This window comes from Drosophila subobscura, chromosome U (genome assembly GCF_008121235.1).
Source record: "Drosophila subobscura isolate 14011-0131.10 chromosome U, UCBerk_Dsub_1.0, whole genome shotgun sequence".
Lineage (NCBI taxonomy): Eukaryota > Metazoa > Arthropoda > Insecta > Diptera > Drosophilidae > Drosophila > Drosophila subobscura.
The window spans coordinates 8,472,536-8,500,487 of NC_048534.1; the positions used below are offsets into that span (position 1 = coordinate 8,472,536).

General features: G+C 44.3%; 4 protein-coding genes across 4 annotated transcripts; 2 read left to right on the top strand and 2 right to left on the bottom strand.

The window, feature by feature from the left end:
• Positions 1-456: 456 nt before the first annotated feature.
• On the top strand, positions 457-5,947 carry LOC117900063 (very long-chain-fatty-acid--CoA ligase bubblegum). The gene is made up of 6 exons (XM_034810267.1): positions 457-612; positions 2,601-2,851; positions 2,942-3,287; positions 3,360-3,859; positions 4,570-5,161; positions 5,222-5,947. Exons 2-6 carry the CDS (start codon positions 2,613-2,615, stop codon positions 5,543-5,545), a joined length of 2,001 nt encoding a protein of 666 aa, XP_034666158.1. The 5' UTR covers positions 457-612; positions 2,601-2,612; the 3' UTR covers positions 5,546-5,947.
• Positions 5,948-6,224: 277 nt separating this feature from the next.
• Positions 6,225-7,021, bottom strand: LOC117900066. The gene has a single exon (XM_034810270.1). The coding sequence runs from the start codon at positions 6,932-6,934 to the stop codon at positions 6,263-6,265; it is 672 nt and encodes a 223-aa protein (XP_034666161.1). The 5' UTR covers positions 6,935-7,021; the 3' UTR covers positions 6,225-6,262.
• A 6,981-nt stretch (positions 7,022-14,002) lies between these two features.
• On the top strand, positions 14,003-16,220 carry LOC117900062 (long-chain-fatty-acid--CoA ligase heimdall). The gene is made up of 2 exons (XM_034810266.1): positions 14,003-15,127; positions 15,191-16,220. The coding sequence occupies exons 1-2, from the start codon at positions 14,034-14,036 to the stop codon at positions 16,164-16,166; spliced, it is 2,070 nt and encodes a 689-aa protein (XP_034666157.1). The 5' UTR covers positions 14,003-14,033; the 3' UTR covers positions 16,167-16,220.
• Positions 16,176-18,194, bottom strand: LOC117900065 (insulin-like growth factor-binding protein complex acid labile subunit). Its single transcript, XM_034810269.1, has 4 exons — positions 17,315-18,194; positions 16,671-17,255; positions 16,418-16,615; positions 16,176-16,359 (listed from the first exon to the last, which is right to left on the bottom strand). The coding sequence occupies exons 1-4, from the start codon at positions 18,170-18,172 to the stop codon at positions 16,306-16,308; spliced, it is 1,695 nt and encodes a 564-aa protein (XP_034666160.1). The 5' UTR covers positions 18,173-18,194; the 3' UTR covers positions 16,176-16,305.
• Between the last annotated feature and the right edge of the window lie 9,758 nt (positions 18,195-27,952).

A 27,952-nucleotide genomic window follows, 5' to 3' on the forward strand; every position in this document is an offset into this window, starting at 1 on the left:
TATACACTCACTAACAATATGAATTGAACAACAATCGCATATACTGGCATCCCCCGTCCATTGCATAAATGCGATAATACCTTTTACTGCCACTTTCCATCACTGCAGTCCCGCATCCGTTTCAGGACGTACGACCCCATGGAAGCACTGCCACAAATAATGCCGGTCCCGATCCCCCAACGACCACCACTGATAAGAGCCCATACAGTTATTTCAGTGTCAAGCAAAGAGCAAATATTTTGTTGTAGCGGAGCGTGCGTAACATCATCGCTTAGTTTCTAATCCAACGCATGGGTGCGAGCGAGCGCGGGGATCGAATTCTGGCTGATAAGAACGCCGCTGCGCGAGCAGGTAGCAGTTCCCCCATATCGACATCGACATTGACTCTCTAACGTTGACGTTGCCGTCGACGTTCAACCAGAAGCAACAACTTTTCTATAGCATCCGATCCTAAACACCGTTCATTTCTCGCTTTGCCTTCGCTGTCTGCGGTCGTGTGTGCTGTCTGTCGCGTCTCAATAAATAGTGAGAGAATCGAAAGCGTTTTGCGTGCTATAAGAATTTCGCAAGAATTAATATTAATAACATCGAGAAACTACAAAAGTGATTTATGTAAGTTTACCAACTCCAAAGCGAAGATCCAAAACAATGGAAATATTGAATTTGAGTGCGTGACTTCCTCGTGGTGTTTGTTGCTGGTGGTGCCGCCGCCATTATTAGCCTTGCCAAATTTAGTTTAGTGGGTCAGTGCACCTTGGGGGAGAGTTCATTGTCACCGCGAAAAAGAGATCGCTCTCTGATATCGCCCCTCCAGCATTCCCCAATTTGCGCTCACTATTTCTCTCCATTGCTTTGATCGAGCCTCTTTTACATCGCATCGGACGATTTCTTTTGCTCTCCTATTTTCTGATACCCTGTATTGATAGAGTTCAAGGGTATATTTCATTACACTTGAGCCTTTGCTGCAGGTAACATATATTCGTTTCTTTCAGATCATTCCGGCCAGGAAATCAATTGACAATATTTTCTCTCAATTCTATTGATTTCCAATTACTTACATATATACGGATACATATACACATACGCTGTACATTTGACTAGAGGGTATTCTACGCACGTTATTGCGTATTGTGTACTCTCGCTGCCAGAGCCTCTTGTTTTTGCTGCTTGCTCCCTCCTCTCATTCTCGTTCCACACTTTCGGAATGTCTTCGTGTTGTGCGTTGTCATTGGTGGTGGGAAACGAACAACGGAATAGTTGCCAAATATTTTTAGATGCTGGCCCATTATCAGTTTTGTTTTCATTCGCAGTTTCTTGCTTTTACATTTGTCGCTCTCCTCTTCCACGAAACACGGTGGGGAAACAAATGCGTAATTTAGCTTGAGGTTCAAACATTTTCACAAACAATCGCCCCTGGCTACAGAGGTTTTGACGTTCTCTTATCGGAAAGCCGGTTTCCCCTACATACATATGTACATATGTATGTGTGTAGTTTCTCGTACCATTCAGCTGTGGCTGAAAATGTTCTATAAACATAACACTATTTCTTCTGTACAAACATGCATTGCCCGCGTGCCACTTTCATTTCTTTTAAACATTATCAGAAGCAATTTTTACAATATTCGAGTCAACGACCATAGTCTCAGGGAGTATCCACCTAAGCAGAAACCGAAGACACATCCATTAACCTGATAATACCGTGCCTGTGGGGCATTTAACTTACAACAAATTTAACTGCCAATCATTTGCTGTATGGAATGTCTATGTCGAAGTCCGCCAATCAATCTTAAATAATCGCAGGCGGAACTCGGTAGAAACTTTATAAAATATAGTCAATAGTAATGGGGTTTTCACTTTTCGGTAATTCATATGACCCTTTGGACTCTCCTGATTGCTAAGTCAGCTGTTTTAGCTCTTTCATTCTGCACTGACTTCTTCATTAGCTTGTTATTTATTTTGGGTCTTATCTCCCCCTAGTTTTTCGTATGCAACGGTAACTGGCCAACATTTATTGATTAATAAAGGAAAAACAAAACCTGGAAATGGTTTGGTATATTTTGTAGATACCAACAATTACGAGTCTTGGCCTTTGTACCGGGGGCAAATAAAAACCCATTGAAAAGAACTTACCAGCGTCGAGGCCAACGCCTTCCTCATGCTAACAAATTCCGATGATAACTTTAATCAAGATAAGTGGCATGCATAATAATCGACATTTTGTGAGATTGAGCATGTCCTTTGATATTTCAGACGAAAATTCCGTTCTATAAACTAACTATAAAATGTATGCGTACATAAGTATGTACATAGTACATACATATGCATGTACACATGTTAAGGTGTTAAGTCATATTATTCACGCGAATGATAAGAGGAAGCCTTGACATAGACCAGCTCGAGTGGTGGTCTTATCGGGGATGAAAGAAAAGGCAGAAAAAAAACCCATGTACTTTAGTCATAGATCGTATGATTTCTGGAGCCAACATTTCCATTTCCAGCCGTACGTCCACCTGCAAGTCAATTTGCTTAAAACTAAATTAGCCGTGCAGGTGAAAGTGAAAAACTAATCTCACTTTTGCTTACCTCAAACTCGATTATAGACCGCCAACGTCATGTCCGCCAACGAAGCGCTCTTTAATCGTCCCGGCCCCAATCGCCTGAGGCAGTCGGAGGTCTATCGCACCACCAATCCCAAGGATGCCGTGAAGATACTCATGCAGAAGGAGGGACTCGGCGCCGAGGAGCCCATCTCCATTCCCGGCCTGCTCAAGCGTACGGTCAACAATTTCCCCGACTACCCAGCCCTGCGCACCAAGAGCGGAAAGAGCGGCTATCAGACAGTCACCTACAAGTGAGTACGGGGGTACGACTCTGGCTAATCCGTTTTGGAATTTTTGCAATTTACTTATCGCCGCTATTTGCATTACCCACCTGCCCGCAGACAATATGAGGAGAAGGTGCACCAGGTGGCCAAGGCATTCATTAAGATCGGCCTGGAAGAGCATCACTCGGTGGGAGTGCTGGCCTTCAACTGCGCCGAGTGGTTCTACTCGGCGATGGGCGCCATTCATGCCCGCGGCATCATTGCCGGCATCTACACCACCAACTCCGCCGACGCCGTGCTCCACGTGCTGGAGAACTCCCAGGCCCAGATCGTAATCGTTGACGATGCCAAGCAGATGGACAAGATTCACTCCATCCGCGACAAGTTGCCACACCTCAAAGCGGCCGTACAGATCCAGGAGCCATATGCACCATACCTCAAGAAGGAGGACGGCTACTATCGGGTGAGTTTGATACAATATTCCATGGGTAAAAACAATTCATTAACAGCTCTCTGGCTAAACCTTTCGTTGCAGTGGTCGGAAATTGAGTCAATGAACGTCAGCGATGTGGAGGATCAGTTCAAGACACGCCTAGAGAACATTGCCATCAACGAGTGCTGCTGTCTGGTCTACACCTCCGGCACAGTCGGTATGCCCAAAGGCGTGATGCTGTCCCACGACAACATCAGCTTCGACTGCCGCGGCATCGTCAAGTCAATGGAGCGCGTTGTGGCGGGCTCGGAGTCGATTGTCTCCTATCTGCCCCTCTCCCACGTGGCCGCCCAGACGGTGGATATCTACACGTGCGCCTCGATTGCCGGCTGCATTTGGTTCGCGGACAAGGACGCGTTGAAGGGCACGCTGGTTAGGACGCTGCAGGATGCCCGTCCCACGCGCTTCATGGGCGTGCCGCGCGTATACGAGAAGTTCCAGGAGCGCATGGTGGCCGTGGCCAGCTCCAGCGGTAGCTTTAAGAAGATGATCGCCGGCTGGGCCAAGGGCATCACACTGAAGCACTACATGGTGAGTGAAGGGTAAGTATCCCCCAAACCGGACGACCTGGCGGCCACCAAATACTTCAACTTCAGCTTTTCTGTGCGCATAAATTATGCAAAAAGGATGCACAGTTAAAGTGGCTGCAGCGCCTTTCCTATCCTTCGCTCATACACTCCATTCCATGCCTGCATTTTTCATGCCCCAGCCTCCTGGCCAGCCAAGAGCCGACGTGTTTCGCTTCTGCTAAATTATGCAAGCCGAGGAGCGCCAACGCTCTGTGCCGTGCTCTGGTTTAAGCGAGAATCACTGACAACAACATTACTCATAGGTTTCGTGCAACACGCGGGCACAGGGCTCGGCTCCCTCCTGCTGCTGGCATGCGCCAGTACATGCCATGCGGGCACGTCCTCGAGAGCAGCGGCAACAGAGAGGGAGTCACCAGCAGATATTTTGGTCCATCGTGAGAAGCTTTCACCTGAAAATACTTGAGCAGAGATTGAAGCATTAGGAAACCCATCAGCCACTTTAAGAGTAAATGAATGAGAAACCGCAACGGCAAAAAAAGGAATGGCAATTGATTAAATATTGCCCTTCCTGATACTTTCTTGACACAAGGAGCTGCAAGGCTTCCATTAAAAATTCAAATGCAAACTGTAGGACCGACCCGACTCCCTTTTGTATTGGTGGCAGCCTCAAAAAACTCATCAGCAAACAATTCTAATTAAAGTTTTTTCCAACGTTCTTGCAGTAAGAGCTCAGGAGGCTTCCGCTACAAGATTGCCAAGTCGCTCATTATGTCGAAGGTAAAGCAGGCCCTGGGCTTCGATCGGGTGATTACACTGGTCAGTGCCGCGGCTCCTATGTCGCCGGAGACGAAGAAGTACTTCCTCAGTCTGGATCTGAAGATTCTGGATGCCTTTGGCATGTCCGAGACAGCCGGTTGCCATACCATTTGCCTGCCCGACTCGCTCTCGCTGAACTCCATTGGCAAGACCCTGCCCGGCTGCGAGTCAAAGTTTATCAACAAGGACAACAATGGCCACGGCGAGCTGTGCATCCGAGGACGCCACGTGTTCATGGGATACATTGACAACAAGGAGAAAACGGAAGAGTCGCTGGACGATGAGTGCTGGTTGCACTCTGGAGACTTGGGCTTTGTCGATGACAGGGGCTACGTGAGCTTAACTGGCCGCTCCAAGGAGATCATCATCACGGCTGGCGGCGAGAACATTCCGCCCGTTCACATTGAGAACATGATCAAGAAGGAGCTCGATGGCATCTCCAATGCCTTCCTGGTGGGAGAGCAGCGCAAATATCTGACAGTTTTGGTCACTATTAAGGTGGGTTCATCTCAAGAATATTGTTAAATATTTGTATACTTATTCCTTTTTCATCTTTAGACCGAATTGGACAAGGATTCGGGTGAACCTTTGGACGAGCTGAGCCACGAGTCTTCTGTGTGGATGAAGTCACTGGGAGTGGAGCACAAAACCGTCTCGGACATCCTCAAGGCCGGTCCCTGTCCGAAGGTGTGGAAGTCCATTGAGGATGGCATCAAGCGAGCCAACAAAGTTTCCATCTCAAATGCCCAAAAGGTGCAGAAATTCAGCATTTTACCCCATGACTTCTCCATACCCACCGGCGAGCTGGGACCCACACTGAAGGTCAAGCGTAACGTCGTGGCGAAGATGTATGCCGATGAGATCGAGAAACTGTATGCCTAAAAGCCATCGATCCAAATGCAAATCCAAAGGAACCCAAAACAAAACACACAAAGACATAGAGAGCTATGAATGAGCGGAACTTGAGCTTTAAAATTGTAAAATTGAATTTAACGGACTTTCAAGCCAATAGAGTGCCACATTATATAGTTAGGATTATAGGCTGATGTTAACTGTTGGATATTATACTTAACCTGAACCCGCGCTCCAGAAGAATGCAGTTGGGACAACTCTACTCGTACGACTGCTGTCCCAGGAATTAGCTTTCCGCCTACTGGATCCGGACATCCTCTATTTTAGTATCTAAGTTTTAAATTTGTATATGCTAATTTGTTTTACCATCTGAAACGCAATGAATTGTTTATTGTCTGAAGTGCCACAATAAATTGATATAGATTGTATGTAATTCTTGCCTTGGCAATCACTCAATGAATGGATGATGAATGGAATGAAACAACAGAAGTAATCTTTACTTGTTGTGCTCAGTAATGACAAATAAATCCAATTGTTTTTTCACTTTATTATACATTTTCATAATAAATACAATTGTTTGATGGTTACAATCTCGGAATCATTCATATTTGTAATTTAAGAAGATTTATTTCATTATTGTTTAGAGTTTAATTCCATGATCCTTTTTGCAATCAATCATGAGTCCTTTCCGTTTTATGGTTTATTTTAAAAGCTTGTCATGCTCTTAAGTTACTTGATTCAACTAAACTAAGTCTCATTGTTGTCGTCTCCAGCTGGCGTCTCGGTGGTCGACTCCAGACCCTGGGCCAGGCGCTCGGCCACGCGCTGCATCAGCTCCTCCATGCTCATCTCGATTTTGACGCAGGAATGACGGGCGGGGTCATAGCGTTGCTCTCGGCCGCACTGGACTCGCTCGCAGTTGAGGCTGAGGCTGTACCAACGGCTCACGTCCTTGTAGCCTGGCCGGCACTCGCACTCGTTGTGGGACACGCAGTGGCTGTGCTCCGGACAGCCGCCCTGGCAGATGGGCCGGCAGATGAGCTGATGCTGCTTGTTCGGGTGGTGCGAGTGCTCGTAGCCGCGCATGCAGTGGCACTTGTTGGGCTCCACGCAGTAGCTGTAGGCGGGGCAGGCCTCCAAGCAGATGGGCTCGCAGAATCCAAACAAAATGGTGCGGTACCCGGGGCAGCACACCTGCACGTTGTCCCAGCGGATCCGCTCCTCGTAGACCACGTACTGCTCCGCATGCGACTCCGAGGTGGCGTTGGCGGGCATCCGTGACTTGGTCACCGGCACCTGATACTTGACGCTGATGTTCTTTTGGCAATGCCCGTTGGTGATGGTCAGGGCCAATGCCTGCAGCTGCTCTTCCCCCACCAGCAGCAGCCCCAGGCCGAGGGTCAGCAGTTGGACCAGCATCTTTTTGGGCGTGGAAGATTGTACGCATGTACTTAGGTCTCTCCGAGTGCACTAAACGCAGCCAGTCTGTCTTTCCGATTAAAGTAAAGCCCGCAGTGCCTGCGATGCATTTGCTGCCGCCGTTCATCATGCTCTTCGGCTCTGCTTATTTGTACATAAATATGTACATATGCATGTACATTGGCTTCTGTCGTACGATAACTGACTGTCGGTCTCTTATTATTATTCATATTATTTTCGCAGTGCTTATCGGCATCGTTCAGTCGCGCCACAGCCACAACATTGGAAATGTACCAATACAGCAGTTGGAGAGTGGAAACCTTTCCAATTCGAATTAATCTGTTGGAAGCCGTGCGTGTGGAGAGTAAGGAAGGTCTAGCCAGATGTTTTCCACGTTCCAAAGTGATCGGATGAACATTTTTCAATTCATTGAAGTTTCTGTGATTTTATTTCGATTGATTTGTTGTATAAATAATTTCGTATGATCTTTAGACTATGCCTTTTATTCTGCACGTTTATCTCTTCAGGGATCTGCCTTATATCAACTTTTCATCTCATTTTTTCAATTTCTTTTAAATGTTGTCCAAATGTAAAAATGTTCTTTTAATTTAATCTAATACTCTGTCACAAGGAAAAAAAAACTCCTAGGCCTTCAACAGCCCAAAATATTCTGTTTAGACGATATTGAAGCATTCCTCTCGTGTTTCTTAGATAGTTTAATATGTAAGGAAGAACTTTTCTCAAGAGTCATCTTTCTTATTGGAGTTAGGAATAAAGAATAGCAAGACAACAAAATATCACAATATGGTAAGTTAATTATCTTTGAATAAATTTAGATAATAAAATCGCCATATATGGATCAGTGCTTTTTGTTCCCGGTACTCGAAGTGTTAAACTGGTAAATTAGATTTGTGTTCGTAAAAATGTTCTCTTGGTATGGAAAGAATTAAACTCAGCAATTCATTTCCCTGACTTATGTATGTACGTAAGGTAAAATTTAATCATTAACTTTAAAAGTTGTATGTATGAATGTTCATACATATGTACATATGTATCTGCTTAAGTATGTATGTATGTACATATAAATGCACAATTCGAAGTTGATATTGATAAGGCTCTGATTTTAAGAAACACAAAGCCAGTTTTTATATAATGAACGATAAGGTTTTGACTATGAACGATAGGTTTCAAATTTTGACCCAGCTCGAAGATAAATTTTGGACAACGAATGTCTCCGATTGTGGAGATTCAAAACAAGTCGTGGTTAGATGAAGTTCAGTGTCATAAGGGATTATATCTCACAGTTATACTTGTCAACATCTAAGTATGTACATATAAGGCGACTCTTATTATACTTAACCCCAATCACCTGCACTTGTAAATCTAGCTGATTAAATGGGTTGTTTCGCTTGGCTGGTTTTGTTCCTATCCACTGAGCCACCTTGTGTACCAGGGAACCTCCAAACGGAATGTCATAGTCGTGGAATGAGTACTGAAATATGTACTACATGTATGTACATACATGCATACATATGTACTCCTTTGATTTTTCCATACAAATTTATCTGATTTCAGATTTTTACAAGTTATTTGTTAATAAATATGTATGTACATATGTATGTACATATGTACGTATGTATGTACCTACATATATCGATTAAAAATGATCACGATTGGAATAGAAAAAGGCCAAACCAATTATGTACGTATGTACATACATATGTACATATGTATGTACAGTTCATAATTTTTAAAGCATTTTTATCCGAAGAATATGCTTTTCAAATGACCCTTCTCTATAACATATGTGTGTATGAAAGTACTACATATGTATGTATGTATGTACATATGCGTGTAGTCAGTTACTGATATAAATGCCCAGTCATTCAATGGTTCATATGTACCTTCCACTCACGATACATAGAGTGTCAGAGTATCCACTGGCTTGCTCTCCAACCTGTGCACCTTTCCAGCTTCATGCATTCCATACTCTTCTGTCTACTAGCATGCATCAGTATGTATGTTGTGTGGTTACAGCTATCTGCATAAATATGTATGCTGTTCAAATACTGGCTGTGCTGAAACTCGGGTGGGTATTGTAGTATCGTTGTATGTACGCGACGAGAGGGGAGCTTTGCATATGAGGCGTCGTGTGCGTTTGTGTGCTCGATATATACAAATAAACATAAGCAGAGAGCAGGCGAGCAGGAACGATTAGCAGGCTGGCAGAAAAACGTAAAGTCATCGACATAGGCAGCGGCAGAAGCAGCGGCAACCGGCGTGTGTGTGCGTGTGTGTTTATGCGAAGACGGGTGGAGTGTGCGACGGATGTTAATGTTACCCCATGAAAGCTAAAAACGGTAACAGACGACGCTACTGCGACGGTCTCGTACAATTTGTACGTACACATGTAACATATGTACATGCATATGTATGTAGACATCTACAGACGTACATATGTAATCTTGTCTGTAATGAGCAATAACAGAAAAAAGACAGCGACGCTGGCAGAGCGAAAGCCAAAACCAGAAATGGTATGAAACTGAAATGTAATAGGTAGCAGCAGCACCATCGTCGAAAGCGGTGTCCAGGGGGAAACGATATTTAAATATGTACAGGTACAAGCCACAAGCATACGTACATACATACATACATACGAACATATGTATTCACGTGTATGAAAACATATGTAAGTATGCTGTCTGACTTGTTCATACATATACATACATATGTGAATATAAACATATGTACATGTGCCTGATGTTGATGACGTACAATACATACCAACAACAACAGCAACTTAATTTTTTGTGATTATCAGCCGCATTCGGCCGGCGTTTAGGGATTTACTTCTGTACACTGGCTGCCAACAAGTAAGAAAGGCAGTGTTCTGTTTTTACAGGCGAGGTCAGAAAATGTGGCCATGTAGACCTAAAGCGAAAAACTGAGTTTTTTAATGAAATTGCATTAATCCATTAAAATAAATCAATTGATCAGCTCTGGAAATGCTGATATGAATACAATAATAAAACATCGGGACCAAGACTAGCAGCAAATCTAACCCATATCCCATATGATAGTGACAAATTCTGCTGGCGTAGAAACGAGCCGTGATCTGTTGGGAAGTTTGGGGTATTAACGTGGCAGAATCCACGCACAATCGCAACGAATGCCATTTGATTTAATCTGGAAATGGTTCCAGAATTTTCCACTGATCAGCGGTGACTGCAGAGAAAATTGCAGCATCATCGAAAACAAGCATCGTCAGACGTGTGAAGAGCGAGAGCGAAGGGATCCACAATCGGTGCGTGGCCAAAAGCTGATAAGTAACATGGACTATGGAAAGCCGTCACCGATGACAGTGACAGTAATGATGACACTTACGAGTGCTGCACAGATGCAATAGTAGGGTCCAAAGAGCCGATTAGGGCGATTGATCAGTTTCACTGACCCTGTGCCGACGTCAGAATTGAAAAAGGGGGACAATCTGCTTTTGTATTTTTCCGTTGTTCTCTCTTGTTACTGTACCAGCATTGTGATGTGCACACGTCAAATGTGTCAAGAATGTTGTGGTTGGTCAAATCAGCATAACTCCTTAGTATATTTTGTAACCTGCACAACGCAATTTCCGTACGCTCAGCTCTCTCACCCGTTGGCTAATGTGTGTATTAAACAGTTTTAAATACCGGTTGTTATTGTACGAGAAATTGCTATTTATGCGGTCGACAACGTAGGCCATATGCACTGACATTCATTCCCCGCCAACCAAGATAGTTGTGATGTAAATACATGTTTACAAATGTATGTACATATGTATGTACATACGAGTATGCTTTGTGAGTGTGTAGAAATGAGTTTGAATGAGTTGCTGCAAGTGTTTCGTTTTGAACGAACGGTGAAGTCCGGAGGGGGAGCTGCATGAACATACATACATCCATACAAACATATGTACTTGTATGTAAATACACTTGTATGTCGCTTGTTTGTCGATATGTAGCTACACGTGTTTTTTGATTTTCGTTTCGCTTTTTATGTCCGTCTCTATCTCTGTCGGTGTCTCTGTCTGTGCTATTGGCGCTGTTGTTGGTACATGAATATAAAATGTTGTTTATCTGTCCCCGCCACCTCACATATCCCCCTTTCGATTGGAACACTGCTTCGTGCCCCGCCTCGGCTGGCTGCCGCCTGCCTCTTTTAGTAGTTTTCTGTGAGCGAGAGTGCGAGTGTGAGTGTGCGTGTGTGGGTTTTGTATCGTTTTTGTGTGTCGTGTGTGTATGTTTCCTTATTGTTGTGTGTACTTGTTTGCTGGCTCTGCTTTGCCTCTGCCTCTGCCACTGCCACCGACTCTGCTTCTACCGCTGCCTGGTTGTCTGGCTCACTTGCTAGCATGAACTTTTTGCTTTGGCTCTGTGCTGACGCCTGCTAATCAGTGCTGTGCGCCGGGTTATTTCGCTATATCTATATGTACACAAACAAATCTACAAAAGTCACCGACGACATGCACATGCTCATGCTCTTTTGTTGCTCTCTCCCCCACCTCCTGGGCTAACAATCAAAGAGAACACACATTAGGTCATGCATACACACATTCATATGTTGGGGTGCGTGTAAATATGTACAAAACATATTGTTACACATGCCGAAACCGCTGTACCCTGTGTGGTCTGGCGATGGTGTGGGTATGCATATTAGCATTATTATGACCAAAGCATATGGCAAATCGCTCTTAATACGTATCAGACTCTTCAAGTGCGCGTTATCAAGAGTGATATGAGCATGTACAGTGGAGCGCCAAAGACTAGATGCGAGCGTCATATCCAAGCATTATGAAAATACATAATGTTATTAATTAGGTTTTTTTAGGAAAAATGCTAGTTCCGATATTGCATTGTAAAGCAACTCTACTCGCATTAATTGTCTCCCACTCCCTATAGGAGTCTTCTGTTCTTAGCACATTCAAAGAGGTTACGCCTTTAGGATAAATCGTCCACTGTAATTTCGTGACGAGTGCCTAGTGGCCTGGTCATTCAATGAGTGACAAATCATACAACCACCAACAATGTCCGTCTTTAGGGTGGAATTTGAAGCTTCTCGTGGTGTGGTCAACCTCTATACAAACACATCGACCCAACCTGTACATTTTGGGTTAAAATAATGCAAAACAAGTACATACATATGTATGTACATATGTGCATACTTCTGTACATTTACATGTACATAGATATTTCTACATACATATGTTTCAAACGTATCGTTTTAGGACCACCCTAATCGTACCCGATGCATGTTCAATATTCATTTTATTGTTAGCTTTATAGCTGGCCACTTCGCATTTAAGGTGAGCTTTTTCTTTTACACATGCCTATGAATCCCATTTGTACATATTCCGAATTTTTATATTTTCTTTACGCTACCCAATATAATTCTTATGTACCGTTACACATGCCCCACTCACACTCGCCACGACAAACACATACGACTCACTTAAAGTACATATATATATATGTACATATATGTATATTATATGTAGCTACATAGTTACATATGTATAGTTGAGGAAGTGAGAAAAAAAAGCTCAATATCGCAACTATTTGTGTTGTAGTTTTGATGCACTCGGCACCGGACGCCGTCCGTACACCCGTGCAACCCATAGACAGGGTTTACACTTGTTACCGATTCATGAGCTGCTGTTCGTTGGTAAATAATTTCATAATAATGTTGTTGTTGCGCGCATAACAAAAGATAAGCTGCAAATACAAATTGCAACAATTACAATTGGGTTAATAATATATCGTTTTATTGCTTATCCGAAGGCCCCCAACATATGCAAGCTCCCCATTGCGTCCCAGCGCACTCGAAAGCCACACAAGAACGCAGTTCTTACATCTGCACTGACACACACACACAAGCAATTTGAAGAGAGGCAGGGACGCTTTTGACATTTTGCAATAAAATAAATTAAACAATAAATTATAAATTTGTACAAAAAAATGACTGTTGGACGAACAGGCGCACAGAAATGCCTAACCGCACGAAAGCGAACAAACGTACGGCCGGGGCAGCAGCAGAGACGCTGACGGCGACTGCGACTGCTACTGCGACTGCGATTTGTTGTTGGCCTGTGTGAAAGTTTTTTTTTCTGTCCGCTCTCTCTCTCGCTCTCTCTGCTCCGCCTATTCCAATTCTCTTTATGTGACGAAGTGCGTGTCCATGTGTGCTTGCTTGGCCACCGCGTCTAATGCGCCCGACTCCGAGTGAGTGTCCAACTGGGAAGCCCGCTTCGGTTAGGCTGGGGGGGTAAAACACTCATGTACTGTGTTTTATGACCGTTAAGCAACACACATGTTCCGACATGCTGCTGGTTACCTGATGGGGTATCGTATCTGAGCTGCATTGGTTTTTATCTGCTTATGACCGGGAATGTCCATTTTCGATCTCAGCTGCTTATCGAAGGTCAGTTTCGGACTAAGTATTTGAGATTTGTATTTCAAGAATCCAACAATGGGCTGTAAAAATAATGAGCATATTGTATATACTATTAAAATGATGAAATATACAATGAATACTTTAAGTTTTAAACCCAAAATTATCTTCAACTGCGGAGGTATGTATGTTTGAAAGCCATTACTGCATCAATTAAACATATTCCTTTTTTTATTGTGTTTTTTTTTGCGAAGGCTAGCTCATTAAGCGATTTAAATCCGCCTAACATCAGAAAATACAAATGAAAACACGACAACATAGTTTAACCTGTGACACTTTATTATCTGCAGCAGAATTTGGGTCCACAAACACACACACACACATGTGGCATTACTGGATCTCAGTCTTATCTGCCAGACCGAACCGATCCAAACATGTGTCTTGAGGTCAGTCAATGAAATCTAAGAACATACCCGCACCAGATCAAAGACCGAGCACTTGACTAATCGTCGGCTTTTCGAGAGATTGCTGGAGCCGGTAACCTATTTATCGCCTATTTATTGCCTGCAATACGATCCGAACCGATTCGGTGCGGTCTTATCAACGTCATGGGCCGATGCTTTAAATAGCGGCCGCTGGAAGAGCCCAGAGTTTAATTGACGAGAACGCCTTAAGGATGAACGACATAGACTTGGAGCGGAGCAACCTTAAGCCGGCCACCAGCTACATCAGCACCTCACTCCATGAGGCTGTCAAGCTGCGTCTGGATGTGGCTGCGACGGGTGCTATGGCCGAGGTGCCACCGCAGACCATACCCCGTCGCTTCCAGGACGTGTGCCAGCAGTACGCGGATCATCCGGCCCTTGTCTGGGAGACGCCCGGCAAGGGGACAAATGGCTGGACCACCCTGACCTATGCCGATTACCAGCGCAGAGTGGAACAGACTGCGCTGATGCTACTTGAAGTTGGATTAGAGGAGCGCAGCTCGCTGGGTGTGTTGGCCTTCAATTGCCCCGAATGGTTCTTTGCCGAGCTGGGAGCAATGCGTGCTGGAGCCGTTGTGGCTGGCATCTATCCCAGCAATTCGGCGGAGGCAGTGCGTCATGTGCTGGCCACCAGCGAGGCCACTGTCTGCGTGGTGGACGATGCTCAACAGATGGCCAAGCTGAGAGCCATCAAGGACAAGCTGCCACGCCTGAAGGCAGTCATTCAACTGCACGGACCCTACGAGGCATTTGTGGACAAGGAGGAAAGCTACTACAGCTGGCAGCTGCTTGAGGAGAAGACTTACTCCGCTGCTCTCAAGCAGGAACTTCTCGATAGAGAGAGTCGCGTGTATGCCAACGAATGTGCCATGCTGATCTTCACCTCGGGTACTGTGGGTCTGCCCAAGGCTGTGATGCTCACCCACGACAGCATTGTGTTCAACGCCAAGTCCGCATCTGCCTGCATGAAGGACGTGCAGGAAGGAGCAGAGAGCATGGTCAGCTTTTTGCCCCTCAGTCACATTGCTGCTCAAATCTTCGATGTCTTCCTGGGCCTCGAGCACGGCGGTTGCGTGACATTTGCCGACAAGGATGCCCTCAAGGGAACTCTGGTGCGTACGTTCCAGAAGGCCAAGCCCACGCGGATTTTCGGTGTGCCGCGAGTCTTCGAGAAGTTCCAGGAGCGTCTGGTGGCTGCGGAGGCCAAGGCAAAGCCCTACTCGAGGCTTCTGCTGTCCAAGGCCCGCGCCGCAGTGGCTGAATACCAACTGGCCGTGATCGCAGGGTGAGTCTACGGCACTTCCATTCGAAGAGGAACAGGATTACTGACTTTCCCCCATTTTTGTAGTGAGAAACCTTCGCTCTATGCCACTACCAAGTACTGGCTGGCCTCTCGCATGATCCGACCCATCCGTCAGATGATGGGCCTGGACAATTGCCGAAGCTTTTTGACCGGCGGTGCTCCCACATCTGATGAGATGAAGAACTTCTTCCTGGGCCTGGACATAGCTTTGGGCGAGTGCTACGGCATGTCAGAGACTGGCGGAGCCATCACCCTGAACTCGGAGATCTCGAATCTTTTCAGCTCGGGCCAGCCGATTGCCGGTGTGGAGGTGAAGGTGCAAGAGCCCGATGCCAGTGGCAAGGGCGAGATTGTACTGCGGGGACGCAGCAACTTCATGGGCTACCTGGGCCAGCAGGAGAAGACCGAGGAGACCATCAATGCGGACGGTTGGCTGCTCTCTGGTGATCTGGGCTACTTCGACACGCACGGCAATGTGGTAATCTCCGGCAGGCTCAAGGAACTCATTATCACGGCTGGCGGCGAGAACATTCCACCCGTTCATATCGAGGAGCTGATCAAGAAGGAGCTGCCCTGCGTAGCCAATGCCCTGCTGGTCGGCGACCATCGTAAGTATCTCACAGTTCTGCTGTCCCTGAAAACAAAATCCGATCCCGCGACGGGCATCCCGCTGGACGGACTGCGGGAGGAGACCATCGAGTGGCTGCACGAGCTGGACATCAATCAGACGCGCCTCTCCGAGCTGCTCAACATTCCTGCCGACCTGCAACTGCCCAACGAAACGGCTGCCATGTCCGCGGCTCTGCAGATATCGGCGGAGCCCAAGCTCCTTGAGGCCATCGAAGCGGGCATCAAGCGGGCCAACAAGAATGCCATTTCCAATGCCCAACGCGTGCAGAAGTTCGCCCTCATCCCGCACGAGTTCTCACTGGCCACTGGCGAGCTGGGACCCACACTCAAGATCAGACGGAACATAGTCCATGCCAAGTACGCACCGATTATTGAGCGTTTGTATAACTGAAAGATTTCTTAGCTTAGGATTACATTTTAATGAACTTTGGCACCTATACTCGTAGTTTTTCGTATACATTGATAATTATATTATACATATTTCGGTACATAATTGTTGGCTTTGTTTAATTGAATTTGTTGCTCGTGGACTATGATCTCTCGCGCTCGTGTCTGATGGGCAGCGATTCCATTTTGCTAATGTACTGAAATATGAAAGTGGTTAAGTTCGGATGGCAACATAGTTCCGGTACTTCAACCAACCACTTCATTGATGGCCTTTAGCTTCCGTTTGCTCTGCTCTTTGCGATCCACGAAGCGCCTTAGCCAACGCAGACAAGCAAAGGTGATTGCTATGGCCACCAGCATCCAGATGATCACCGAACGAGAGTCAAAGCGATCTGTGGGTATCTTGGGCCAGGTCAGTGGCGGTGGTGCTGGATTCAGCTCGTCGGACGAATGCTATTCAACCAAAGTACATTTTTATTGAGTTTCTATTGATGGGTACTGGACTTACCGCACACTGAACTTTGCTGTGGATGGACTCGCCGACACTCAGGAGCACAATCGAACGGTTGCGTGAGCCCTCGATGCAGTCTATGCCCTGCACCTTGGTCAAGTCCTCGTTCCAGTCGCTCAAGAGGCTCCAGTTGCGAGCAAAGTTGAGGGAAGCGGGAGCTCGAAGCAGGAAATTCTTCACCAACCAGGCACAGTTCCAATGGTTATCCGCTAGATTGGTGTGCCCAAACTGAAGCAGGCTGCTCAAATTGACCGAATGAAGACGATTCGAACTGAGATCCACACTCAGGGAGAGTCGGTTTAAGGCTGGTGGCAGACTTTGCAGGAAGTTGGCTTCGATCAGAGCATTTCCATCCAGTTTTAGATGCTTCAAATGTGTCTGATGCCGCATTAATTTGGGGGAAATAACACCAATTCGATTGTGGGAAAGAATTATCTCCTCCAGCTGGCTGTTGGCATCGAGCAAGCTTTCCGATACGGATGTTAGTTGATTAAAACTTGCGTCGATTTGGGTCAGACTAACAAGCGACTCCAGACTCTCATCCTCGATGTGGCTGAGAATATTGTGGCTGATGTTGAGACGCTGCAAATGGAAGATCAATGGAGGTTTCTATATCTTATTTTGCTGCCAAATCCACTCACCTCTAGTGAATCCAAACCCAATAAACTTTCCTTCGTTAGCTCCGTCAAATTGTTCTGACTTAGGTCCAAGTCTTGGAGCTCAATATTGTTCACAAATCCCTGCGGATCCAGTTTCTGCAGTAAGTTATTCGCCAGATTCAAATGAACCAAGCGAGCGAGACCGCGTTGAGTGAGAAATTGAAGACTGTTCAATAGATTCCCCTCCAGGCGGAGACTGCGGAGATGTGTATTGCTCTCAAAGGCCAGTGGATCGACGCCTTTAATCAGATTATGTTGAAGCGTCAGACTGGAGAGACGATGTAGGCCAGGAAATTGAAAGCCGTCGATGAGCGGCAGTCGATTTCCGTGGAGCTGGAGGTGCTTCAGGTGCGACAGGCCATGGAAGGTGTCATCTGAAAGCTGATCGATCTGATTTGAGGCCAAGTTGAGCATCTGCAGTTGTGGATAGAGCACGAAGCTGTTGTCCTCCAGGCTGCACAGCCTATTGTGACTGAGATCCAGGGATGTAAGTGCCCCCAAGGGCTCACTGGACCACGATCTCAGTTTCGTCAGGTTGTTGTGGGAGAGGGAGAGCGACTGCAGCCGTGGCAGACCATGCAGGGAGAAGTCATCCAAGCTGCTCAGGCCACTATGTTCCAGTTCCAGGTGCAGAAGCTGGCCAAATCGCAAGAAGAAAGCATTCTCCAGATGCGGCAGGCTGCAGTTGCTCAGAGTCAGCGATGTCAGTATATCCATGTCCCGGATCATTGTCAGCTCTGTCTTGTTGCAGTTGCTCATTTGCAGGCAGCTGACCCTGGAGCCGCAGCAGCAGAGCAGCAGCCAGAGCCAGACTAGTATTTGGTACACCGCGTGGCACATTTCAATGGAGACTAACCCAATGGCTCGCCGTTTCTGTAACCACAGGGTCTTATCGCATTGCAGGCGCTTGTGGAGCCAGTTGACAAGCCATCAAGATAGTGAATCAGTTGATCAACCAGCCGACGTTTGCCCAAAGAAAATATTTACTTCGCTTAAAGTTTAAAAAAATAAAAGTATACATGGCTACCGCTTGAAGACCTCGCCAAATGCTGTAAGTGGGACAATATGGGTTATGGCAATGAATTTTTAGCTGTTTGGAGTTCGAATAAAATAAGGAAGAAGCGTTGAGAACATTTATTTGATCACATAAAAAGCTGATTCATTGCTTACAACTCTTCGTTTATAATTTACATTATAAAGTGAATTTATTGTGTGCAGATATAATCTTGTTTAGGTAAGTTATCTTTAGATTTTGTATGTCTCCAGAACAATATTTTGACCCTTAAAATAAATGTGAAAATCTAGTTTTTGCACAGCCCAAACAAGGCAAATAAGTGGACACTCCATGAACCCAATTGATGAGGTTTATTCATAGCTTTTGGGAATGTATAACAGCAGAAGTATGTAGCAGAAGGCTAATTTATGGCCGTTTAATAACCCACATACTTTTGCATGAAATGTATGAATGAATGTGCGAATGCATTTGTATTTCGTATGCACGAGTGTCTACTTGGGCAATGACACCTGCATTTATTATTAAACAAATCAACAACATTTACAAACCAAATATAAATATTCCAAATTAATGCAGACGCATAGCGTTACCCACAGACCCATGAATATTTCAATTAAAATATGCAATTTCCACAATTGAAAACTTCTCCACTACTACCATCCATCATACCAGCCACTCCACACCCACACTTGTCTCTGTTTCTGTCTCTTTCATTTCATTCTGTTCGGTTTATTTGTGTATTTGCTTTTCACCTGCATTTCAACTTTTACTTTATCCTATTTGCCTGCGGATTTTGACGGCATTACGAGAATGTCTGTGTGGCAGCATCAGTGGAAGCTTCCAGCTGTCCCAGAGACAGAGAGAGAGAGAGAGAAATAGCAAGAGATTTGGAGAGTGAGAGGGGGCTATAGCGGAAAAGCCGCAACAAGCAATGCACTTAACCAATGGATGGAGGCATCCACACAAAGCTTGGGGCTTGGCTGGGGCCAACAGACTCAGACCCAGACCCAGACCCAGAACCACCTGGCAAGTAGAACGATTATGACTGTACAAATTTGCCCGTTGCCACAACTGTTGTTATGTATATTAATTTGAGTTTTGAGCCAGTTCCAAAAAATGTTGTTGCTGCGGCTAAAGGCTGAAAATTGAAATTGAAATGTGGGGCAGCAAACCCAAACCCCCACTTAGCATTTGCACATATTCGCTCTGTCTTACTTGTAAGTGCAATCAGGATGGCATCGTATAATGTTTGAGTTGCGGTGCGTCCAGCCCGGACATTCCGTATGTGATTGCAATTGTCTACGGCAAAGGTGTGCGAAGTTAACGATGTGTTCTGGTAGCCTGAACGGTGGATTTTTGTATTTTTTAATAATAGGAGCTTGAAATGCATTTGGGCATTAATTCTTTAAAAATTCTTGCAGATACAGCTTACAGATTTAATTTTAAATTTGACCAAAAGTTTGCTACGTTGGAAAAAAGCATTCCCAGCCTTAACTTTTACTGATTTTTCATGCTTACTCTAGAAAGTAAGTATCCATAGAATAATGAATAAATATTTGGGGCCAGAGCTTTGTTTAAATTTGTCTCAAAGTCTAAAGGATTTGAACACAACATTTGGCGTCCAACTGTTGATTATATTCTTTATACTTCAGAAAAAAATTAACTAAGATAATTGTTGACTTTAGCTATATTGAATAATTGTTCTTTTATGTATTTTTTATTCACTTGATTCAGAGATGATTGGGCTGATGTCATAAATATTTCTCTTGCATTTTCCACAACTGATTAAGAACTCAAAATAAATGGTTTATGGCTCTTTTGTTTTCAAGAAGAACGAATTAATTATTCATTATTTGCAGAAAAAGAGTTTCCACTGCACACTTTCGTGCTGCAAGTGAAATGTTTGATTGATGGCTTTGTGACACCTTCACTGGCAGAACTGGCATTCAACATTTTTCCTCGCCTTTGCATGGGGAAATTTAATTTGATTTCCACGGGTAAATGCGTTTTTAAAGTGCAACTGCAATGACTGCAATTGACTTGAACTTTGTCCGGCACGCCCCCGCGGCCACAGTCAGCCAGTGTGCCAAAATGACAAATTTAATATGTACTTCTTGTCTGCCGCTTGTTTGTTTGCCTTGCCGACGCTTTAGCTGCATTTTCCTTTGGCCAATGGACAAAAAAAGCGCTGAAATTACGGAGACTTGGCCCGGTGCCAGCAGAGCAGGCAACATATTTGCCAGAAGCACTGCAGATGGTCTGGAGGAATAGTTTTGGGCAAAGCAAAACTGTTTTTATTTGCAAGCAAGTCTGGGACTCTCGACTCTATTCCAGCGACTCTATCTCCTGCCATCTCTGTGTGTATATGGTATTAAAATATTTTTATACACATTTCAGCTGCCAAAATTATTTCAATTTAGTTCCGCAAAATAAATTTGCCTTCATCTTTTTGGCGCTAGCCTTTTTTGAGCTTCTCAGAGTTTTCCTCGTTGCCCATTTGGCTCGCGTAATGAACAGGAAAGTGCCATATGACTTACTTATATTTTATGAGTGATGGTTATGCGGAATGAAGTTTGCCGGATAACATTTGGCTCAAGTCGGATGCATGACTTGATAAATGGAATATTTCATGTTGAAGTGCAATTTGAGAGCAAACTGTTGCAGTGACTTCAGCATCGCTTGAGTGAAAGAAAACTTCGTTATGCTATTTCAAGAAGACATTACTTTGTATCCCAATTGGCCAAAAATTTAACCTTTTCTTAAGTTCTTAATTACGTTTCCTCTCCTTTCCTTCTCTCTTTTCAATTCTTTTGGCAATTTCACATTAATTTCCCCTGAAATCAGCTCCACTTAAAACTCCTCGCCTTCTTTGCTATCACTATAAATATTACAATAGATGCATTGTCCGTTCTCTTAACATTTTTTGTACTGGTCGCGCCCTCGTTCGGCATGAATGGCCCTTGGCCGTAGCTCTCTGTGTTACCCTTGGCTCATTGTAATTGCAATTCTGACCGTTGGCAAAGTCCAAACAACGGCCAGCAAAAATAGAAGCTAAGCTCGCTTCGTGACTGTTTGTAGCCGAATCCCTGCCCTTTCAATTTTAATAGAATTTTTACTTTATTTACTGGAGCAACAACTGCACTGCAACACAATGCGAATTTCTTAATCTCTTTTCGCCTCCTGTTTTTTAAAGCCAAAAGCAAAGCTAAAGAAAGCAAGCAACCATGGAGGAATGCTTGCTTCGGGGCCGAATTCCAAGATACCCTTGCAGATCTATTGGTGGTCTTTAAATGGTGGTCAACAAAACTATGTAAATAATATGTACTACTTATGAATACATACATATACATATGTATACATACTTGCAACCTTCCACAAGGGTACGAAAAAGTGGCGGAAGAACCAAAAATTTCAAAAGTTTTCATTACAGGAAACACAGGACTGCATTTAGTTTGGGGTTTCCTTTTTTGCCTTTGAAGTTGCAACAATTTCTGCAGCACGTGTGTGCGTGTGTGTGAGTGTGTATCTGCTATGCATGTGTGTGTGTTTATTTATTTGGTGTGCAGCTAACAATTTTGGCATGCGAACAATAAACGAAGGAAAGGACACGAATACGTATACGGATGCGGATACGGACAAGTACACGGACAGGACCTGAAATAGCTCAGCCAACGGCTGACTTTCAGGCAATATTTAGCCTCACATGTACAGCCTGCTGGTCGACGTCGGCTGACGCTTTTCCGCCCTCATGCTTTTCCGTATTTAATTTCATTTTTCCCTGCGTTCGTCCAGCCCTAGGTCCAGTCGCAATTTCAGTCCCAGTCGTAGGTCTAGTCCCAGGTCCAGGGCCAGTCGGAAATATTCCATCTGTGGTGTGGGAAGGCAGGCTTCAATTTGGTTTTTGTTTGCAGTTTTCCCGTTTTTGTGTTGGCTTTCAGTGCTGCACAACTCTCGTAATTTTCTGTGCATTTTTTAGTGGGCTTTTGTGGGAGGGCGGGCGTGGGCGTTGTTGTTTTAATTGCTGCTGACAACGAAACTTTCAACAAATCAGAGTCATGTCTGACTGAATTTGCAGCCCCCGACGGCAGTGCCAAATGCTGAAAGAGAATTGCAGAAAGGATGATGGCAAAATGATTGAATAATCGACGTAATTTTCTGTGGATTTTCTGGGTGTGGCATTTATCAAAAACCAAACAAAATGAAAATAAATTGACTGAAAAGTTTCCATGAGCATTTCCATTCCAAATGAAGTTTGCGAGCAAAAGCTATAAATGAATTTTAAGAGGTGCTCCAATTACATAGGAATTTTATCATTTATTTAGAGCTATTATTCAACGTTGAGGATGGTCCATGAATTTATTGATATGGTAAGAAATTCGAATTGCACTTGCTTAAAGCTTAAAGTGGAGATGTTTTCGAATTTTGTTTATTTGGAATGGAATAAAAATTGTTTAAATTGTTGGGCTCATTTGGTTTGAGGGCACAAAAGTCAGGTGGTTTACTTTTAGCTTCATTTTTTTTGCTAAAACTTTTTGTTAATTAATTTCCTATAATTTTGTATTTACATTTTTAATTACTTTCCGGATGCATTTTCCATGGGAGTATATTTCATAAAGCAGTGAATTATACACCGTGTGGCAGCTACAATAAAAGTGCATGACAGAAAACATTTTTCCATTCTAAATGAGGCCCGTTCATTCAGCAATTAACCCAACACAGATGCCAATAGGGAAATGCATCCTCGTGTGGCATTGCAGATGGATGGAGATGCAAATTTGTTGACAGTCGCTGTGCAGAAGGCAAAGGCGAACCGAGTGATATCTGAGCTCTTGGCTACACCAGCGACAACTGGCTGGTACAACGCCTCCGGGCTGCCGCAGTCAACCCCACCATTCGCATCAAAATGGCTGACTGCACACACATTTCCGGGAGAGCGCAGCGCTCCGTGTTGCATGCCAATAAATCATAACGCTCCAGCTACAGACTGCAAACTGCAGACTGCAGACTACAGGCCAAAAGATATATATAAAAACGAAAAACGAATAAAATTTCCATGCTCGAGGGCTCCGACTGTCGGATACCTAAAAATGATCTGTTCATATATTTTACCATAAATATGTACGCGATTATCAAGACATTTTATTGATGGCAACATCATAAAAGAAGTTTCTGGTTGTAATAGTTTGAACGAAGAACAGAGTATGCCCTTGAAATCCACGAGTAGCAGGTGTAAAAGGATGAAATATAAGGACAAAGGAGCTGAGAGATTCGGGAGAGTGTTCGCAGCGGTAATAGTGCAATCGGGCATGTTATTATTGTTGCAGTTGTTGCTGGTGTTGTTGGCATTATTATTATTGTCCGCCATTGGCACGATTGAGTCCGTTTCGTTTCGCCCGCCCGCCATCTTGTTGCCGGCTGGAAAAGTTGACTTGTCATAAAAATTGAAATTCTTATCAACTCGTTCGTGAGTCCGACATTCAAGGATTATTGCATTAAAGCAACCAGAACGCCACAGCACAGACAGAGCAAGACGGAGAGAGGAAGAAGGACCTTTCCGTGAGTAATGGAAAATTCGCGTAAAGGTGCCTGCCATGCCTTGAGTGTAGCAGTTGCAGTTGGTCGAACTTCCGCCAGCCATTCCCTTACTTTGAAGCCATCGAAGGGATTAAAATTTCGATAAAGTGTTTGTCCTTGCTGGTCCTTCGGTCTTCTCCCCATCAACTGATAAGCCGCCATCAATGTCGTGCCCTGAATTGAAATGACAGAGGCTGCCGAGGCATAAGTCCCATTCGCAGTCCCCTTCCCTCGCATATCATTTATCATATTTACTCGTTTACGTTTCGATATGAGTAATGTGAAGCGAACATCGAAACGAAATGCCAAATGAGCTCAGTGCAGACCGTCAAGTGTGAGTGCAATTTCGACAGTCGACAGTCGTGTTTTTGTGTGCCACACGGATTGCATTTCCATTCCATTCGCCAGGAGATGGGCAATCTGTGTATAAATGTTTCTTAAATTTTCGTTTACGTTCCTAGACAGACATTTTCTCAGGCCTTAAATAGAACAGAGTTAAGTCTTCAGCTTTTGACCTGGGCTTATTCTACCGCTTGCTGTGCAACTCTTATCGATGCCAACTAGTAAAATAAAACCAAATTCTCCGTTCGTATTGGTTCGCCTAATTTTGAACGTCAATCGTCCTCGACACAGTTTTCGAATAGGAGTGGAGTGCCTGCTGCTGCCTGGCGACAATTCATTTGACAGTCACGAAATCAATTGGAAAAGTGAACAAGCGGAAAGTGAGAGGCGAAATCAAGTTGCATAAATTATCGGGCAAATCAGAGGCGAGAATTGAAACAATGAAGTGCCGGAGGACTGAAACTGTCAATTTGGCAGAACTACAATTGCAGCTCCCGTACGGCCTCGCTGGCAAGTCTCTGCTCTCCATAAAATTTGTCGCCTTTTGTTGGCATTTCCTAACAAGAAAATGCAACCAAAATCTGGCTGAGTAAAGGAGTCTTGCAGATGGTTCCAGTCGGAGACCTCGCTGCCTCGGTGCGGCGTTTTTCGTACATGTATAAGGGTGCAGTGAAAAGCCTTTTCCTTTTTCCTTTCCAGTTTTTTCTTTGGTTTTTTGCTGGCTTTGGTAGTCTCCGCTCTAAATTGCACTTTATTTGCGGTTTGTTGATTTTATTGCACAACTTTGTTTGCGATTCTGCTTAAATTTCATTACCCGATCCCAACCGAAACGAACTGGGCCACAGGCCAGCGGGACAGCAAGCCAGAGGGCTCGGGGTTCAGGATGTTGGATTGAAAATGAATGCCAAAACCTTGATATGAATTAATATTTGAGCAGGGCTGCCAAGTGGGGCAGACATCCAATGGACATCCAAATGTTGGAGGGGAGGGGAGAGAAAGGGAAACGGAGTGAACGAGTTGTGGGCATCGAATGGACATTGGTTAAATGGGTCACTTCAACGCGATTGATGGTTCGGGTTTCGGTTCTGGCTCGTACAAATATTAAATGACAGCTTTAAGTGGGGGAAACTTATGCAACTGCCAGTGGTCCCAGAGACCCTAAGAACGGGTTCGCTGAACCCTCACGTCGTATGCTTGATATTTTCATACTGTGAATGATCCCCTCGAAGGACTGACACACTCTCCACCGAAGCCAAGCCAACCCATGCCAAAGCCAAGGCAAAGGTTAACACAACTCAAAATCAACTATAAACCCTGGGAAAACAGAACTGAAACACGAAACATGAAAAATCAAAACAAATAAGCAAACAGGCAGACAAACAAAGTGCCAGGAAAATTAAATAAAATCCGCACAAACAAAGAGCTGACTGTGGTTGGGTAGCATTGAGAGAGTCAACAGGGGGCTGGGGAATCATCTGAAAAGCTTCGCACGAAACAGAGAGATACAAAGATACTGGAGCAGGCCACTTAGATTGCGGCTGGCACAGCCACAACAAATGTGTATCTTTGTGTGAGAGCGTATCTGTGTATCTGTGTGTGTATGTGGACTTTGTGTTTGTGATAAAAATAAAGCAATTGAAGGAGCACGCGACAAAGGCCAACAGCAAAAAGATACAGAAACAACAATGGCCTGATGCCAGGGAGGCAGAGAGATGGTGCAAGGATGAGACGGGGAAATGCGAAATGGGCGTGGAGTGGGAAAATTAATTACCCTTCCTTTTGGCTTCAGTTTTATTTTGTTTACCATTCTCATTTAATTACCGCCAGCGCACTAATCTGAATGCTTTAGCTTAATGTATGTTATAGATTTTCATTTGTGATACCAACATTAATATTGAATGTTTCGTAGATTAGAAAATAAAGCGTATTATTGTTATAATCGATTTAAATGAGTTGCAATTGTGCAGAATTAGTTGAGTTATTTTCGATGTTAGTTGTACAAAATCTTATAAAATGGGAAATTAAAGACATGGAAACTATTTCAACGATTAAGTAAATTTATTCCATCAAATCTTATTCAAACTCTTGAAACAATCGACCGACTAGCACCCGTTTATTGGACAAATATGTACAAAGAATAAATTTTAAAAAACGTATGAAATAAGTCCAATAATTTCAATTTTCATTTGCAACTAAAAACTAAACAAACTCCCCGCCCTTCACGACGCTGAAAAGTATGCAAGTCGACCAAGATATTTCGTATACGTAATCAAGGAAAATCTATGGGCTAGGCTGGATAATATAAAATGTTAGTTCAGCAGCCCGAAACAGTCGGTCTGCTGTTTGGCCAAAGATCCTGCAGGCTTTTGCTGCATGTGCTGCAGCCTCGACCTGTCTGCACCTCGCTGCGTGCCAGGCGCGAATGCCTCGATGGTCGAGCAGCCTGCCTGCCTGGCTGACATTATCAGCATTCTTCATTCATGGATACCAAAACGAGAGGGAAAAACAAAAAGGAATACCAAGCACAAAAAAAAAAGCCGAGCAGGAGTTGCTCCAACTTTGTCGTTCGTGCAGCTGCGCGTCGGGTGCGAGAGGTAGAGAGGTTTGGAAGCCACTGGAAGGACAAACAGGGATAACTGCAATGGAAGGCAGGTATTCTGGCGAAACCAGAGTAATTTGAGAGTAAGTTAAAAGCTCGGAGAAAGAGAGACTGTTAAGAGAAAGCTGCCTACAAGTGTCCCGAGCCAAAGAGCTACTCTCGGCACAGGACTCCATGCAGCATCTCTCTCTCTCTCTCTCTCTTTGTGGCTTCTCTTGAATTCCACTCTCTATGTGTACCTTTTTCGCTCTGAGGGCGCCCTGTAGTTTTGCGTTTGTAAAAGCCATTTTTCATTCATGCGAATTTACTTTAAATTAATTTTTTTGTGGGGTCATAAATCATTTTTGGTTCTGGACCCTACGCATGCTGAGTCTCTATGTGTGAGAAGAGAGAGTGCTGACGTGTCTGTGTGTGTCAGCTCGTATTAGTATGTGTGCAAGCTCTTTTAGCCTGTATTTGTGGTGAGTGCATGAATGAATCCGATTTGTGTACTTTTAATACTTTCAAATTAGTTTCGATTGCATTGAAGGATCGCTGTTGCAGGACAGTAGGTCAAGTAGGGCAAGTTACAGCGGCATAGGAAAACAAATCTGTATTATATTTTAATATTATAATACAGAAAAAACATTTAGCACCATTTAATGTTGGTGTTCCATGCCTTTTCAAGTCTGTATTTTCTAGTAATCTAAGTAACAAAAGGTTTTAAATTTTGAGCAAAGAATTTTACTAATGAAAACTCTAAACGCTCTTAACTCTTGATCCAATGGTTCGTGTGGTTATGCCTGTATCAATATTTTTGGCCATTCTTTATCTATCTCAAGTGACTAGCCCATTTCTCATGGAAAGTATCTAACATCTGGGGGTGACCACACACAACTACCAACGCAATGCGAATCGACAGGAGCACGTCTCTATTGCCAGCACCCCTCCCCACCCCTCGATGAGCATCTCTCTAGGTTAGCTAACACCATGAAAGCTAGGCTCAGCCATCAGAGAGAGAGAGAGAGGTTGAGGGAGTTAAAGAGAAATATGTAGATGGAGAGAGAGTGAGAAAAATACTTTTTGCGCATCTCCAGAACTCTCTTACAGC

Coding starts and splice junctions, on each gene's coding strand:
- LOC117900063 (XM_034810267.1), top strand. CDS start 2,613: ATGTCCGCCAACGAAGCGCTCTTTAATCGTCCCGGCCCCAATCGCCTG. Junction 3,288..3,359: donor AGGAGGACGGCTACTATCGG/GTGAGTTTGATA, acceptor CTTTCGTTGCAG/TGGTCGGAAATTGAGTCAAT. Junction 3,860..4,569: donor CACTACATGGTGAGTGAAGG/GTAAGTATCCCC, acceptor ACGTTCTTGCAG/TAAGAGCTCAGGAGGCTTCC.
- LOC117900066 (XM_034810270.1), bottom strand. CDS start 6,934: ATGCTGGTCCAACTGCTGACCCTCGGCCTGGGGCTGCTGCTGGTGGGG.
- LOC117900062 (XM_034810266.1), top strand. CDS start 14,034: ATGAACGACATAGACTTGGAGCGGAGCAACCTTAAGCCGGCCACCAGC. Junction 15,128..15,190: donor CAACTGGCCGTGATCGCAGG/GTGAGTCTACGG, acceptor CCATTTTTGTAG/TGAGAAACCTTCGCTCTATG.
- LOC117900065 (XM_034810269.1), bottom strand. CDS start 18,172: ATGTGCCACGCGGTGTACCAAATACTAGTCTGGCTCTGGCTGCTGCTC. Junction 16,616..16,670: donor ACAGCAAAGTTCAGTGTGCG/GTAAGTCCAGTA, acceptor TTGGTTGAATAG/CATTCGTCCGACGAGCTGAA. Junction 16,360..16,417: donor TAAAGGCCATCAATGAAGTG/GTTGGTTGAAGT, acceptor TTCATATTTCAG/TACATTAGCAAAATGGAATC.